Source organism: Equus caballus, chromosome 6, assembly GCF_041296265.1.
Source record: "Equus caballus isolate H_3958 breed thoroughbred chromosome 6, TB-T2T, whole genome shotgun sequence".
Classification (NCBI taxonomy): Eukaryota; Metazoa; Chordata; class Mammalia; order Perissodactyla; family Equidae; genus Equus; species Equus caballus.
The window spans coordinates 61,506,096-61,523,631 of NC_091689.1; the positions used below are offsets into that span (position 1 = coordinate 61,506,096).

Here is a 17,536-nt window from a genome sequence, read left to right on the forward strand (position 1 = left end):
AAATTACTAAAATGAAATTATCTTCTACACTTCCATATTACCTAGATAACATGGAATTCCCCAGTAGCAGCTGTATATAATGGCGAATGCCCACAAAAAGAGCTGAAATACGTAGAAAGAATCTGCTCCCATGTATAAATATATCAAGTGAAAAAACAAAGGTACACAATGATCCACAAAATATTTGTATTTTGCTTGTTTGTTGTTTTTTATGGGTTTTTTTGGTGAAGAAGATTGGCCCTGAGCTAACATCTGCGCCAGTCTTCCTCTATTTTTTATGTGGGACACCTGCCACAGCATGGCTTGATGAGTGGTGTAGGTCCACACCTGTGATCTGAATCCACAAACCCAGGCCACCAAAGCAGAGTGTGTGAACTTGGCCACTACACCACCAGGTCAGCTCCAAATATCTGTGTTTTTTTTAAAAAAAAAAAAGGCTAAACAGACTATCTTTGCAGAGTAGACAATAAGCTGTTAAAAATAGCTCTTTCTTGGGAAGGGAAATGAAGGGAGCTTTATTTTGGACTATTTGATTTTTTTTGTAAGATTTGAATTTTTCATAATGTACATTTATTACTTTTCCCGAAAAATTTTACAAAGGGTGGAGCACAGAGGGGAAAAAGTGAGGGAAAATGTTTATCCCCTGCCCTCAAATATGCATGTATTGGAATTAAAATCCGAAAAAACCAAGTTTTTAAATTGGAGACATATTTAAGAGAAAGTTGAAGAGAGAAGATTTTTTACCTCACTTAAGGAGACCAGGGTCATCTTCTAACATGCCTGCTATAATCTCAACTTTCCTCTCAGAGAAAAGGCCCAAGATGAGCTGGTCCTGGCAGCAGATGAGCATCGGCACCTCAGACTCGTCTGAATACCTCAACCATCTAACGACCTCCGACTGTCAGCTCCTTCTGATTACTGTCTGGCTTCCCAGGTAATAGGCTTTTCAAAAGAGAAGGTACTACAGATACAAGCCGTCTAGCTCACTGACAAATTAGTAATTCCAGTTAAAAAGAAATAAACAAATGCAAACACAATCTCTAAGCCAATACTGAAAAAAAGACAACCTATTTCATACTCGAGGCAAAAAGCTCATTGAAAGTCTTTCGGGCTTCGTTGAGGAGCTAACGCTCAGTGTGGGCCATTTGCGTATCTATGTGGAAGAGTTCAAACACTTCTTATGGTAGGTCCCCATTCGGACTGCAAAGTATCTAGACCAAGCCACACAGCAGCCCACTCCTCTGACGATCCCCTTTCCCACTGAACACAGGAAAAAGACGATTGTGCTTTTTTAAGTCACCAGTAAGTGATAACCCTGTTATCCCCAAACAAAGAACCCTAGAAAGTGAGCGAGGCAAACAGAATATGCAGTTTATTCTCTTAGTATATTCTAGCAATACTTAACAAGTCCTAGTGGTGTGGGGAGATGGACTAACCTAGGTTAAAGTCAGTTTGGTGGCAATGAGCATATTGATGACAAACAGAAAAAAAATGTGGCAAGGATTCTTCCTCCCTCAATTATACATGCTCCTACGCTTCTAAAGTTTGAGACCTCTCCATTCTCCTAAATCATTTGTCATAACCAATGACAAAGGTATTATCAAGCTATGAGAAAGTTCTACACTGACCACTAACTCTTCTGACAACTTATTCACTGTGTAGCATTAGCATTTACAGATAATCTTTGCTCTGAACACAGTCATGCGACACATAATGACATTTCGGTCAATGATGGACTGCATATATGATGGTGGTCCTCTAAGATTAGTACCATACAGCCTAGGTGTGTAGAAGGTTCTACCATTTAGGTTTGTGTAAGCACACTCTAGGATGTTCACACAACGAAGAAATCGCCCAACAAAGCATTTCTCAGAATGTATCCCCATTATTAAGCAACGCATGACTGTAAATAAAAAATATTTGAGACAATCTTATTTGGTCATCTTAAGAAAATTACTAAAACTAAAAAAATTCCTGCAAATTCTGAAAAGATTCTCTGGTAGATTAAAATACAATATTATAGTTAAAAATAATTAAGGCATAGATAAAAGATATAAATAGCTTCAATTTGGATAGTCTACTAGGGGAAAAAATTCAACTATAATACACAGATAATATATACCTTAGATGACAAAGACAATTAGCTTCTCTATTTGGATCATTAAAGCTTCCAACTAAAGGTGTACAACCTCCTAAGCCGCTTGTCTCTCTTCTTCAATCCCTACCTGTGTTTCCCTGTCTGGTTCCAGGCAGCCACTCCTCCTCTCACTCCCATTCTTTCTATCTTCTCTTTCAAATCATCCCTGTTTTCTCCCAGTAACCCCATTCAATTTTCTTTGCTTTTTACTCCCTCTTCCTCTGACTCTGGATTTCACTGTCTCCAAGCTGCCTTGGAGAAGCGAGGATTCCTTATTCCTACTTCCCCATCAATTCTCTTTCCCTCCTTCCTTCCCATTTCTTGGATGAGTTTTTCAATCATTTCCCACTCTTCAGTTTCTGTTTTCCTCTCATTCTCCTTCCCCTTGGCATCTCCCTCCTTTCAGGACCTCCTAGTGTTTGTTGTGGCCGTCAATAACATGGAGAACTTTAGCATTTCTTATTGTCACTACCATTTGGCCATAGGACTAAATAAATATATTAAAACAAAAGAGAGAGAGAGAAAACAGACATGCAATGAACTGTTAATACACAAAGATATTTTTAGTCAGTATAAAGAATTATATATACTTGTAAGAATTCAGAATCATTAGTTGGCAGGAAAAAATAAAAACTAACTTTTGTAGTTTCTATAGATTTATATTTCTAATTGCTAGTTTAAAATTTGAGGCAAGTCACTGTAATTTAACAAGTTAAACTATCTTTTAAAATCAAATTTGGTTTAACAAAAAGTAACTCATATCACCTACAATAAAAATAAAGATAAAAAACTTCAAATGTAGATACCTAATTATGTACTACAATGCATTGAGGGGATAAGCCAATTTGTTTTCTTTTATACTGAAACCCAGAATTTGACCTACGCTTGTCACATCAGTCAGCAGCTGCTTAATGAAAAGAGTACTCCTGCCAGCCTACAGCTTACGCCATTGAACGTCAGGCTATCAGCCCAGCGTACAGCAAATGAAAGAGGAACAAGCTGGGTAAAAAAAACTTGTCTTCTATACAGTTTCATTCAACAGTATATAAAACTAAAATTGCCTTAACTAAGCCTTTTTAAAGCCTTAAATTCTCAGAATCTTAATGAAAACTATTATCCTATTATAGATTAGATTTATAAAGTATTTGATATATATTTATAAGGGTATATGATTGACACACCTTTGCCTAATATAAGTTCTTAAGCCCCACAATATGGTGTCTATTATCTCGAGATTTAGGTCTTTAGACATGTATCTAAAGTAATATACTAACCTTTTATAACAATTACATGCATAAAATCTATTTGGAAATTAACTACAGTCTATGAGAAAAATCACACTGATTTTCTTAATCAGATTATATTCACTCAGATTCCCTATTTTTACTATATTTGCTATATCTCTTTTGGTCTCTATTTTTTTTAAAGTCTCTTGAACACCACTTCAGAATAAAGTGGTAGATACTCAGAAAACTGAAGTGTAGACATTAATGATGAGGAAAAAGCATGGAAGTGGTACATAAAGTCTATTATAGCCACCTTTTTTCTCATAACACAGCCTCATATGAAAATAAGTAATTTATGTTGATGCCACATCACCTATGTTCCTCATAGTATTCATCAAAGAATTTTGATGACCTTCACATGATACTGTTCTTTAAGAAATCACTCAGGCTCAGCATCTTTTAATATTTCAAATCAGAAAAATTAAGCTAACTAGCAAGGTAACACCAAACCAACCATAAATTTGAGACATACATCAAACTATTTTGTTACCTTGAGAAACAAAACCAAATATAACAAAAGATGGAAGGAAAAAATTGAACGTGGATGGACAATTCAGGCCCAGGCTTACTCTACACAGTTAATTAGGATTCATGTAATTGAAGCATCTTTTCTTCATGTAATAGTCATTCATTTTCAATAACATGAAAAGATAAGGAAAGGTTTATCTACAAGTGAAAAGATGGAAGTATTAAACATACTGTGCATGGCTCTTGAAACCTCTCTGTCAACATGAAAGGAAATGAAAAATTTTAATAAATCATCCTGCTTGTCATAAGAACATTAAAAAGAATTTGAATTCAAAGTTTTCAGAATTAAAAAAAGAAAAGGGTCTATCAACTTAGCTAACTGACCTAACAAAACTATAAAAACTATATATTTATTTACTTAGTATCAGTAGTTGACTTTTAAGCCTCTTGTGGTTGCATATAAGAAAGCAGAGAAGTTTTTTGAATATTTATTCCTAACACTCTTACCTTCCTCTCTCCTGTCTGTTGCCTCTAAAGTGCTAAGCTTAACTTTTTCCAAATATTTCTATTCTCTATTCACAGCCTCCCTTCATGTTACAATGCTTAATTACTACATTGATACTAAAACATTCTATTACTACATTCTTCAGACATTTTCAAACCCCATTCTATTGTCAAACCTTCTGAAACACTTTGAGATAACTTTTCATATATATTTAGTATAGCCCATGTCCTCCTGAAAAGACTTGAGGGAGCAAAGACAATAAATAAGCATGCAACATAAACAACAATTTACAAAACTATTTACGAAAAGGTACAGATCAACTGTTGAGTGTTTATGCAATAGTCAAGGAAAAGCACATGGGTTTTGTAGTTCAACACTGAGGATGAAAAGTTTCATATCTATTAATATTAGATGTGACGATGTTGATCGTTATGAAGATGATGGCAATGATGAGGATAAAGGCGGCATGATCTGATTCAGCGGTTTTCAAACTTTTTAAAATCCCTCCTTCCAACAAAATCACATGCTGGATAGAGACCAACAAGCAAAAGCACACTGAATCGAAGCTGCTCTAGCTCTGGGGCAGGGGCCCAAAGACCTGTCCTGGCACTTCCCCACCCTCCTCCGCTCCCTTCCCACCCTTCCTCCTAGAAGACCATGAGGCACCTCTGAAGAAACTCTATGGCTTGGAGGAGCAGAGTTCACAAATTATTGGTTTAACTGATTTGAAGCTATTGGGAAAATTTTATCAATTTAATTAACAGAAGCTCAGTATGTCTCAGGTATAATTTAGCTTTTATGTTTTTAATAACAGGAACATGTTAATAATTGAAGGACCATGAACTATAGAAACCCAAGGAACCAGAGAATTTTAAAGACCACAGAGAATCTTAATCCTTTTGAATTTTACAGATGAGGAACCGAGGCTTAACTGGCTTAATTAGAGGCTAATTGGGCCAAGTTCTCCGACTTTATCAGTAGTAGAACTGAGAAGAGAACCCAGGTCTGTTGCTTTATTACGCCAGCTCAGGGCCCCTCTCCACGCTCCTTCAATGAATTGCAAATATTTTACTATTGTTCACATACGACTTATTCCTCTCAAATTCTTCTTTCCTTGTTCCTCAGATCACAGAGTATCATTTGTACAAAATACACTCATGACCACAATAAGCACTTGTTATAATAACCTTGGAAAACATTTTGAAAGCTACTGGAGAAACTATAAATTATCAACTGTAAGAGTTTAAATCTAATCTTCTACAGAATTCAGTAGCTATTAACAACACGGTAAAACTGAGCTAATAGGGGCTCCAAATCCACAAATACATATTCCTATGGCTTGGCAATTGACCAAATCTTTTTTGTTGCTAATTGGGTTTTTGGTTTTAACTTTTTCCCCCCTGCCTCCACCCTCAACCCTGACCTCCCCCTCCACCCAGCCCTGTCCCTTGCAGGATAAGGACACATGCAATGATACCTAAAAGTGGTTTGGAACTAACTCTGTGTGAAACAGAAGTTTCTGTATAAAGCCGGTGTTTTAAAAAAGAAAAAAAATTCTGTCTAGTCAGTTCAAGGAAGATCTTGACAGTTCTGCTTTTTATTCTGGAAGTTATTTTTAATTCATAAATCTGAACTGAGATTATCTTTGGATTTGATTTTTCCTCTCTATTCATTCTTTCAAGGAATTGAGGTATGCTAAAGTTCTCTATGGAGTTCTAAACTAGAATTTTAACTCAGAAGAAAAGGAAAGAGGTTACCAAGTTAGAAAGCTCAGAATCTGAAAGTAGCTTATCTTTTCTTCTTGAAAACATGAAACAGGATCTTTATCTACACAGATGAGCCTTGCGCTGATTTAGTAAAGACTCTATTGACATATATGCAATGTGAATATAAAACAATTCTGTATTATAACTAATTTGGTTATAACTTAGAAAGATAAAATAATTAACAAGTAGAAATCATAATTTCACTTGTATTATAAAATGTAAAACTTAGAAAAGCTAATTTGATTTTAAATAACAAATACATCATTTCTCAGAATAAAGAATTTAGGAAAAAACACAAATTACATTTATTATATATGTGATGCTATAAAACAAGGTACAGCAATTCTGGAAATTTTCATAATAAAAACTGTACTGAAATAAGAAAAGAAATGGAAAAAACTACCTCCCATTTTTCTCGAAAGATTGTACAGATCTAAGTAAATTTACTGCTATTCAGTTAAGGGACAATTATTTTGCATTTGAAAAAATGGCAGCATCCTGTAAGTACATAACAATGTTTCTCAATTATAACCAAGGCACCAAAAGACAGAAAGTTCATCCTTTTCTCATTGTACTGCCCCCACCCAAAACCTGTCTACATATCTTCTGAAGAAAATAAGTATTGTCTACGAAAACCCAAAAATTTTTGTAAAGGTTTGATTGTTGCTGGAAAAAAATTTACTGAATAGAATGTAAATATAAACTATACCATGTGGGAACAGGAACTTTGGGAAATCCAAACCTTTGAAAATAAAATTTAACACATTTGAGGAAGAAGAAGGGAATATCATATGAAAAATCACCTTATTATGATGAGATTACTCAAGAAACTAAAATGAGACGAACATTACTCTCCCCCCGTTATGAACATGAAGAAATATACAATGAGGAAATGAAGAAGAAATCCTCATCCCAAGATTAAGTAAGACTGCCTACGATGAAGAAGCAAGTGCAAGGAACCAGACACTAGGATTTGTGTTTGCATTTCCCTTGCTTAACCAACCTTTAGCTGGTGGAAAAGGATGAGAAGGAAGTGAATCTGAACAGAGTTCCAGTGGAAACTGCAGAAGTTCTTCATTATCTGTAGAGGCTTGGGAGGCAAGAAAAACACTAGTTATTTAGTAATGATCTATTATTAATTTTTTAAAAATTAAGAATCTGGGATAACAGACATATTCCCCCCCAAATCCAATTTATTCTGGTTATTTTCTCTTTGGTCTCTCCATGGGGACCCCTCACCTGTATGGTGTTGAGAGTGATGCTATCTTCCCTGGCAAGACTGTTGTGAGATTTAGAAAGGATAATGTGTAAATCTCTTAGCACAGTGCCTTGCAAATAATAAGCACCCAATAATTATTATTATTATCCTACTCTTGGTACCATACTAGTTTCTATGATACTTAAATCAGTTATTATCTATCTTTTTTGATAAATATCCTAACACATAATCATTTAATACACCTATCTGACAGTAATTCAATGCTATACATCTAGAATGTAATCAACTTAAAAAATTTCAGATCAATCATGAATATTCTATTTAGCCAAATACACTATTTCCCTCTCCTTTTTTTCAAAACAGATAAATGGTTCCTAATAATTTGGGTTTCTTTGGAATATATTAAGAATGGCACTTCCTAAATCTTACTGGATAAAGGACAACTCTGAGAATCTGCTGAATATTAAGGGAACTTTCCCGAGAAAAATACATGATACATTAGTAGGTTCTCAAATGCCTTAAGGACCTCCTCAGAGATCCTAGGATAGGAACCTCTAAATTACTGCAGAATTAAGCTATAATCTAAGTCTAAAAACCAGTAGCATTCTCTATGTAAATATACCAGTCAACTACGTATTCATGTGTGAAAAATATCGAGTCAGCCATATGCATATCCACACAGTTATTTCGACAAAGATAAGCAGAAAAGTGGCAGTATCTCTTCAAGAAACACTATCCTCTATATGTTATCACTGAACGATAAATGTAGATAGACATGAACTATGCTCCCAACCATCACAGGTTTACCTCTTTGCAGTGACTTCTCAACATGTGCTTTAGTGGTCTGTAAAGCCTGATTTTTGTCAAAAGTTATTGCAACTGCTGTGACCGTAACCTAGAATCAGAGAAACAATGATCAGCAAAACAACCATTGCCCAAAGAAGTTTCCCGCAAATCTTCTTCAGCACCATGGAACAACTTAGACTAATTGGCTAATTTGCCCTTCCTGCTTAAGATTCTCAAGGAGAACGACACATAAACTCAGATATTCAGACTACAACTAAGTCCAATATTTACACCTGAATCTAGATATTCCAGAAAGAGCTCAAGAACCTTCTCTAAACAATGGGACTCGAGGAACCCCACAGGAGGACACATGCAGTTCTGTGTGTATACCTATGTATACATTTGCTAGAGCACACATGTCACTCCACCTTCAGATAACCGGAGTTCAGAAAGATGAAACACATACGGTCTGATTCACACTAATACAGTTAAAAAGATTTTGAAGTAAAACAGCTTATACTTATTTAATTACAGTAAATTTATAATATTAAAACAGATCAGATAAAAGCTAAAATCTTCCTTAATGGTAGACTGAATCTTAATTACCTGAATTAACTCATCTTCAGGCAGGGATACTGTAAAATTTACATGGCAAAGGCAGCAGGGGATCATCGACCGTAGTTTAAAATACAGGCTCTAGACAATAGAAAATATTAGTATTATCACTTCTGTTAATTTAAAAATTTATAAAAACTAATTTTTTAATGCACATTCTAGAAAATGGAAGTTGAAAAGATCAAAACAAAGCTGGTCCACTTCTGTTTTGTCTATTCTCATATTAAGAATACATTTTTCATATTTAAGCAGACAATAAGATTAAATCATATTTATCACTAAGTCATAAAAAATAATCTAAGAAAAAGGTTTTTTCATACATACATATGCAATAGATGTTTCTGAAGTTTAAAGCTATAACACTTAAAATATATTTCTTTTACAGTATGCTATATTAACATGGAGAGGACAACTTTAGCATTTTACCTGATAGCAGAGTTAAGATTGACATGTAAATAAAAATAATCCAGCCCACAACTCTGTAAGGTAGTCCAGACAATATATACACTTTTCTTCTTTTAATTTCATGATTCTTAGAGTTTTAACCAAAATATAGTTATTCAGAAGGTTCCTACCTTGAGCAAATTTTCACAGAGGTCATTAAAGTTCTTATTGAGGGCATGATTAGTCAGGTTAAGGCTGCTTAACCGGATTACTCTTACTGATGTGAACATCTAAATACAGAGAGACATAATAGCAGTTATTTTATTATTTTTAACTGAAAACTGTAACAGTTAATAGAACTGCCAAGAACGAAAAATAATAACTAATGTGGTATGAAAAAGGATAACATTTCAGTTGCAATAAGGAGGTCAAAAAGAAAACACATATTAAGAAGGAACTTGCTAAAGTCAAGTATGTTTTATTTGCTTAAAATTAAGAATGACATGTTTACCTGTATTTCAGATGTCCAATTATTTATACCAGGCATAATTTCTGTATTACAACTATAAAAGCCTGCCAAAATAAATTATAGTTAAAATATATGATAATATTTCATTTGGTTTTGTGTTAAAGAATAACATTTTTCAATTACTACATGAAGTTCTAACTGTAAGATCCATTCATTCTTTTTCCCTAAAACTCTATAACTTCAGGAAACTTTAGACCATCTTATTAAATTATCAGGTTTTTTTAAATGTATAAACAGAAAAGGATTTATTAAAAATCAGTTCATCTAAGTTCTAACATAAATATTTTTAAACTGTATGTTCTCAGCCTTGGAGCAGCAAAGCACCTAACAGGATGTGACACTGATAAAGTCTTTAAAGTAAAGTCTATAAAGTAAGTACTATAATAATTATGAACTAAAATACTGATATGCAAAACTAGTCTCATCTCAAAGATAATTTTCTTCTGTTCACCTGAAGGAGGAGGAACGTCAGTGAGTAGAGAATGTACATCTTCCATAGCATCTGTGTCATCAATCTGAAAATAAAAGGATTAAACCACTACATAAGTAGTAAATATATAATCATTTCAAGTTTTTAAAAATAATTTTTAGTTACTATATAGAAAGCATAAGAGTCAAGGAAAAGTAGAGCCATTTTCCCCTAAGTATAAAACTTGAAAAAAATCTTTTTAACATCTGTACATTTCTCCACAGTAATAATTATAAACACTTCTAAATGAAATATTTTACATTATGAAGTATACTGAGTTGGGAAAAAAAAAAAACCAAGCCTTTTCTCAAGCTGTTATGAGGGTATGTTTCAAAAGACTTAACAAAGATACCATAAGCAATCATTATCTCTATTTGTTAAATTAAAGGCGTACAATTTAAAAAAAAAATCTTTTGACTAAATACAGAACTGCTTTAAACTAGAATTGAGTAGGGATAAATTTAAAAGCATGTCTAAAAACGGTAAGTCCAAATCCTCTATTTCTTACATCACAATATTCCATCGTGAATAATAAATAGTGAAAATATCCAACTGGACATTATTGACATTCATCTGTACACTGGGGGTCTAAGTCCTGACTCACACACTCTAAGCATCCCCCCCACATCACCCTTGGATGTTCCAGAACCACTTCCACTTCACTTTAGCTACCCACAGTCACAGCCATACCTCAACCCACTATTCCCCAAAACACTCCACACCCAGATGTCAAGTATACTCAACTACAGTCCCTTCTCTTACTGAATGTGCACCTTGCCCTCAGTCTTTCACCCACATCTGCAGCACTTCTGTTCTCTACTTAGCCAGGATCCCAGGATCAGAAATAACCAATAATGCTCTAGATCAAACTTCTGGTAATGCTAAAAATCACCTGGAGAGTTTGTCAAACAGATTCCTGGGCCCTACCCTGAAATTTTCATTTACTAGGTCTGAAGTAGGGGCCCCAGAATTTGCATTTCCTACAAGCTCCCAGACCGTGCTGAGGCAACAGGTAGTCACAGCACACTTTAAGTAGCCAAGTAACCCGGAACTCTTTACCTCCTGAACCTGACGTATTCTTTCCCCAACCTCCACTTCCTTCCATTCTCAGTCTGTAGAAAAACATGAGAAGGCACAAATCCATACAGTTTGAGATTTTTTTACAAATTAACACCCTCATCTCAGTTAAGCCCTGTGTATCTCCCATGGCTGACATCCTGATCACATTCATGGGCACCGTTCTAGACTCTTCCAACCTCCAATCCCATCCCAATATAATTCTACCATTAGTTCCTGCTTTACTGAGATCAAAGCATCTGATTTCTTCTCTCAACTGCTACCTTACCACAACATTTCTGAGTATCCTCATTTATTTTCTTTTCCTTCAATATCAAAGGAAGATCATCTATCTCTTTCAAAGCTCACCATTCTACAGGGGAGGGGAGGGGAGCCGATCTGGGAGGGAGCAGGCAGGCTCCATAAACCTTTCATGCCACATTTCTTCTCCAGAGACGTTAGTTCTGAGTGTGTTTTTATAATGCAAGTTCATTTATAGCTTCCGAATTCAGAAAACGTTACACCCAGAAGTCACAGTGCTTACATTATTATAATACATGTAAAAATGTTATAATTATAGTAACATGTTATAACATATAAAGCAGGTAATAATTATAGTAAGTGAAAGAAGCATACTTTAATTTATTTAAATTCATTCAGGCTTACGAAAATAGCTCCAAGAGTTTAACATTATTTTAATTTTGTTTCAACCCATACATTATTTTTTCCAGAACCATCTCCATTATTGTATCAGTAATCTGGTATTACTAATATTACAAAAAATTACTGGTATTACAAAAAAATATTACCAAGATCGATATTTTCAGGTTTGCTGTAACTTCTATAATAAAATATTCTTTGATATTTATAGCAGTTATAATGATACAAAAGTATCACATCAATTTAGGATTTGATGGTAAAAATGTACACCTTATCTCCCAAAAACTCTAAGAAATTAGTCCAATGCAATAATACCTCCAAAACAAAAGCATCTTTTTTCCCATGTGAAAGGTCCAATTCCGTAACTTCATCAGAGCTTTCTGATTGAGATCTTAAAAGTCTTGAGCGTTGTCTAGGTTCTGGGATGGGTGATCCTATAATCTCTTCAGATATCTCCTGAAAGACATGTAATTGCTCTGTACCATATAAGACTGTCTTTTTTAGTTTGTTTTTTGGGGTTTTTCTTTTTGGTAAACTGCAATCTTTTCATTTTTTTCATTGAGGTATAAGTGACATATAACATTATATTAGTTTCAGGTGTACAACAAAATGATTCGATATTTGTATACTTCAGTTTGGTTTTAAATTTTTATATTAATAGACAATTACCCGTGGGGGAAAAAAGTTTGTAAAATATATTCACTGTCTATAATGATAACCTTTATAACTCTAACTAACTTTTTATAGAGTACATAGGAATTTCCTTTGATTGATAATAGCAGCCTTGAAACACTAATCCAGAAACTTCATACTATCACAGACACAGAAGGCAATACTGACATCTAGTGTACAGAGAAGACACTAAAATGAATAGGGAATCGGCAGTCCTTCCAGCTCTGAAGTATTTTCTACTCAGTGTTTAAAAGTCCTAATAGCTCATAAAGAACTAAAGATTTATGTCCCCAAATAGGATTCTACTCTTTTATATCTTTCCTTATCCAGCGGTAACTTTTCAAAGCTCCACATAGTAAAATATAGAACATGATAAATGTATGTATATGTATGTATGTATACATAATACATATATTATGCATGTATTTGCTGTGCAACTTACTAAGCTAAACAAACTTTGGCAGTTACAATAATAATCTTTTAGAGGTAAGTGTATGATGAAATCTTATATGGGTCTGTGAGCTTTCACCTATTCCACAGCCAAAGAGTAGAGCTAACTAGAGGTTCTAAATATCTGTTGGCCACAAGGAATATCGGGAGAATGTGGATATGTGAGCACAAATGCTAAAGGCATAGCCTATTGTTGGCGTAACAAAGCTATCTTTTTAAAAAACAAGGAAATTATAAGAAAACGTTTTTCAAAAACATAGCTTTAAATGTTCACTGCTAGTACACACATTACAAAAGACTACCACGAGTTTCATAACAGCTATCTATGCATTCCTTTCACATCCATTTGTTTTATTTGCACTCCAAATTAACTTGCCCTACACAAATTTGACAGGGAGCCTACTATAATGACTATAAAATGAGAAAGAACTGCAGTTCAGAGGGAAAGCAGTTTGCTGGGTTTGAAAACTAGCAAGTGAGGAACCTGTCTAGAGCACTTCTTTTGACTCTGAGTGAAATGTCCTTCCCACTAGATTTCACCTTTCTTTTTGTAACTTTACAGTAGTTTAAAATTCAGTTATGCCTCTGTTGACTGTATCATGGACCTAATAAATTAACTTTCTGGTATTTAATATATTTTAGATTCATACCGAGGTTTTATCTCTGATACTGTTATTCTAAAAGTTCTGCACCTTATTTTGATACCTCTGCTTGACAGAATTATCTCCATTTAAGTGGTACTACACTACTGCATTAGAAACATCTTGGGGGGCCGGCCCCGTGGCCGAGTGGTTAAGTTTGCGCGCTCTGCTGTGGCGGCCCAGGGTTTCGCTGGTTCAGATCCTGGGTGTGGACATGGCACTGCTCGTCACGTTGAGGCGGCGTCCCACGTGCCACAACTGAAGGACCTACAACTAAGGTATACAACTGTGTACCGGGGGTATTTGGGGAGATAAAGCAGGAAAAAAAAAAAAAGATTGGCAACAGTTGTTAGCTCAGGTGCCGATCTTTAAAAAAAAAAAGAAATATCTTTCAATGTATTGAGAAAAATAATCAAGCAATAGCATTCACTTCAGCTGGGGCACCTTCCTAAGAGAAGGAACACTCTGACCCACATTTTCAAGGTGAGAATATGTTGTTTTAGAAAATTGAAAAGACAGAACTGTAATCTGAGTAGTGGCCTGGTACACTGACTTTGTCAAACAAATTCTGAGATGTTAAGCTAAAAGACTGTAATAAGTCAGTATCGAAATAAGGAAAGACAGTAGCAGGTTCATAAGTTGATTAGTCCTTTTTGCGGAAATACAGTCATATAATCAACACATGAAATCCATATACGCTGAAATCTTAAAAATCATAACAGATTTATTCCCTCCTCTGAAATGTACTACTAAAATAGGAGAAGTTCAAATAAATTACTGGATGAAGTAATTTAACTCACATTCTGATTTAAATACGTCTCTGTCTTCAAGGGGCTCACACTATAGTAAAGGAAGACAGACATGTAAAAAACAAGCACAATAATATGTAATAGGTACTAAACAGAAGCACATACAGCTACAACAGCAACACAATGGAACAGGGTCAATTCTTCCTTTGGGAAGCCAGGAGGGAAGAAGAGAGCTGATAAACACTGTTGAGCAAAAGCATTCGGCTCATATCAATAGAACAGATAAATGGAGCCCTAACACATAGCTTTGCAAATTCTTCTCCCCAACAGGCATAAACACTGTTAGTAGATGTTCAAATATCAAAACATAATTAAACAAGAAAAACAATGTATTGCAAACAACGTACTGCAAACAGTCTACTGTGTTGTGTGAAAAGCTTTTACGAAGACTATTTAAGTATTAATATATTAACACATCGACTTTTTTTTTTTTGAGGAAGATTAGCCCTGAGCTAACATCTGCCGCCAATCCTCCTCTTTTTGCTGAGGAAGACTGGCCCTGAGCTAACATCCATGCCCATCTTCCCCTATTTCATGTGGGACGCCTGCCACAGCATGGCTTGACAAGCAGTGCACAGGTCCACACCTGGGATCTGAACCGGCAAACCCTGGGCCGCCAAAGCAGAACGTGCACACTTAACCACTGTGCCACCAGGCCGGCCCCCACATCAACTTTTTCAGATGTTCTATATCAGCACAATAGAAATACAAAGCAAGCCTCATAAGTAATAAAATAAAAAAAGAAACAGAATAAATTTCAATAAAATATTTCATTTAACTCAATATATCCAAAATATTACATTTTCAACATGTAATCAATATAAAAAATATTCATGTGGCATTTTACATTCTTTTTCATATTAAGTCTTCAAAATCCGGTGTATACAGTATTTTACTTACAGCACATCTCAATTGAGACCAGGCGCATATCGAGTGCTCAATAGCTACATGTAGCCAGTGTCTACCACACAGAACAGTGTAGCTCTAGGTTATATCCTTAAAATTCCTCCCAGCTTAACAACTTTGCTAGAAAGCTATAAATCTGAAGCTAGAACTCAGATCCACTGTTCCAGAAGACCAAAATTCAATAGTATATATAAAATATAATAAACAACGTTATTCAAACACTTTCCTTTTGTATAATATTTCCTTTTGAAATACTGTTTCAGAAGTACTTCATTATCAGAGACTCCTAAAACAAATAGTTTCTTTCTCACTCTAACACATCTTTCTTTCAATTCAGACCACACCTCTAAGGCATCCGTAGGGTAAGAGGCATTGTTATACCAACTGGACACTTGGGCAGAGACTGACTATGGAAATGACTGGTAGGAATATTGTAAGAAAACAGCTGAAACTGAAAAACTCTGTATTCTATCACATTTTTACCATAGATAAGCAATCTTCCTTTTTACTAAAAAAGAACATTTTAAGCCATTTATTTAGTCATAGCATTTATCAAGAGGCTACTACTAAGAGGAACTGTTCTGGGCATTAGGAATATACAGCTTTGATGGAGCTTCATTCTACTGGGTGTAACAAGCAACAGACGAAAAGCAAAAACATATCTCTGTGTACACACACATACAGAGATAAGAGAAACAGAAAATAATAAAACACTGAAGGGGGATAGGAAGTATCAAAAATTGATGGGAGAGTTACAACTTTTAAATAGGATGGTCAGAGTCAGTCTCCCTAAAAGAGACATTTGAGCACAGACGTAGAGGGAGGTGAGAGAATGAGTAATGAGAAGAGCAAATCTAAACAGTAAAAAAATATCTTTTATGTCCCAAATAAGATAAACTAAAAATACACTAACATCTAAACAATAACTTACGTATTCATAACGTAGACTTATCTTACTTACCGGAGGATTGATTTCATATAACTCTTTATTCTTAGCAATCGTGTCATTTATCTTCTTTTGCATATGAGATATATGCTGTTCATATGAACCATCATTAGGAGTCTTCCCAGCAATCTGAATACCACCAGGAGTTGGTAAAGCTGCTAAATAGACACCTGTAGCCGACTTGTAAAAATAATGGGGAAATAATCAGAAAAAATATCTGAAGAATAACAGTCCTGAAGTTTTCATATTTATTAATGTGGTCTTTGCCCTATAGGAAAAAGAGTTAGCATCAGTGTAAGCATAGGTCACATGTGGAAGGGCACAGAGAAACATTAACCAGAAACGGGGTTAGTTGCTTCCGGCTAGAAGCCCAGGTAGATTTACTTTTCACTGCATAGCCAACTGCACTTTAAAATGTTTACTCATGATTGTAAAAAATAAATTACATTGAAAAAACAGCTTAGAAAAAAAGATAAAAAGTTGTTAGAAAGTAAATTTTTCATGAATGAGTAATTTACCTTTAAAATGCAGAAGTAAAAGGGAAACTTTTTTTTTTTTTTTTGGAGGAAGATTAGCCCTCAGCTAACTACTGCCAGTCCTCCTCTTTTTGCTGAGGAAGCCTGGCTCTGAGCTAACATCCGTACCCATCTTCCTCTAGTTTATACGTGGGACGCCTACCACAGCATGGCTGCCAAGCAGTGCCATGTCCGCACCCGGGATCCGAACCAGCGAACCCCGGGCCGCCGAGAAGCGGAACGTGCGAACTTAACCGCTGCGCCACCGGGCCGGCCCCATAAAAGGGAAACTTTTTGCAAAGCAAGTAAATAAACTGAAGTTCAGGAGATAGGAAACTTACTCAAGATTACACTGTCAGTAAAGGTGGAGAAGAGATGTGAACTTGTTTCTCACTCCAAAACACAAGAACTTTTCACTATCTCACCCTACCTCCATAATGACCAAGGAAGAAAACTTTACTTGATACAGATTTCTTTTAAATATTTAATCAAATGACTATTAATTTCTGACTCTGTAATAGTACTGCATGCCATTAGTGCTTGAAAACTATTAGGGGAAATACAAAACAAGATAACACACACATACACAGACTTATGTGCGCTTATGTATAAATATGTTTATCCCAGCAAAGCAAAAAATATATATAGAAGCATAAACATCAAATTGTGAACATCAAAGGAGTGGAACAGGGAAAAGAGAAGATGATTCTCCTAATT

The 17,536-nt window shown here is 35.1% G+C and overlaps 1 protein-coding gene across 50 annotated transcripts in view; it reads right to left on the bottom strand.

The window, feature by feature from the left end:
* The window catches only part of C2CD5 (C2 calcium dependent domain containing 5), an 88,826-nt gene that overhangs the window by 7,905 nt on the left and 63,385 nt on the right, over positions 1-17,536 (bottom strand). For 39 of the 50 annotated variants that reach the window (XM_023643232.2, XM_023643239.2, XM_023643240.2 and 36 more), the window contains 8 exons: positions 16,320-16,484; positions 12,196-12,336; positions 10,147-10,210; positions 9,678-9,739; positions 9,358-9,456; positions 8,774-8,863; positions 8,189-8,276; positions 7,166-7,252 (listed from right to left, as the gene is read on the bottom strand). In XM_023643232.2, the coding sequence (XP_023499000.1) occupies positions 7,166-7,252; positions 8,189-8,276; positions 8,774-8,863; positions 9,358-9,456; positions 9,678-9,739; positions 10,147-10,210; positions 12,196-12,336; positions 16,320-16,484 (796 nt within the window). The remainder of the gene's footprint in view (positions 1-7,165; positions 7,253-8,188; positions 8,277-8,773; positions 8,864-9,357; positions 9,457-9,677; positions 9,740-10,146; positions 10,211-12,195; positions 12,337-16,319; positions 16,485-17,536) is intronic. The other 11 variants (XM_070270080.1, XM_070270069.1, XM_070270075.1 and 8 more) reach the window with 1 other exon arrangement.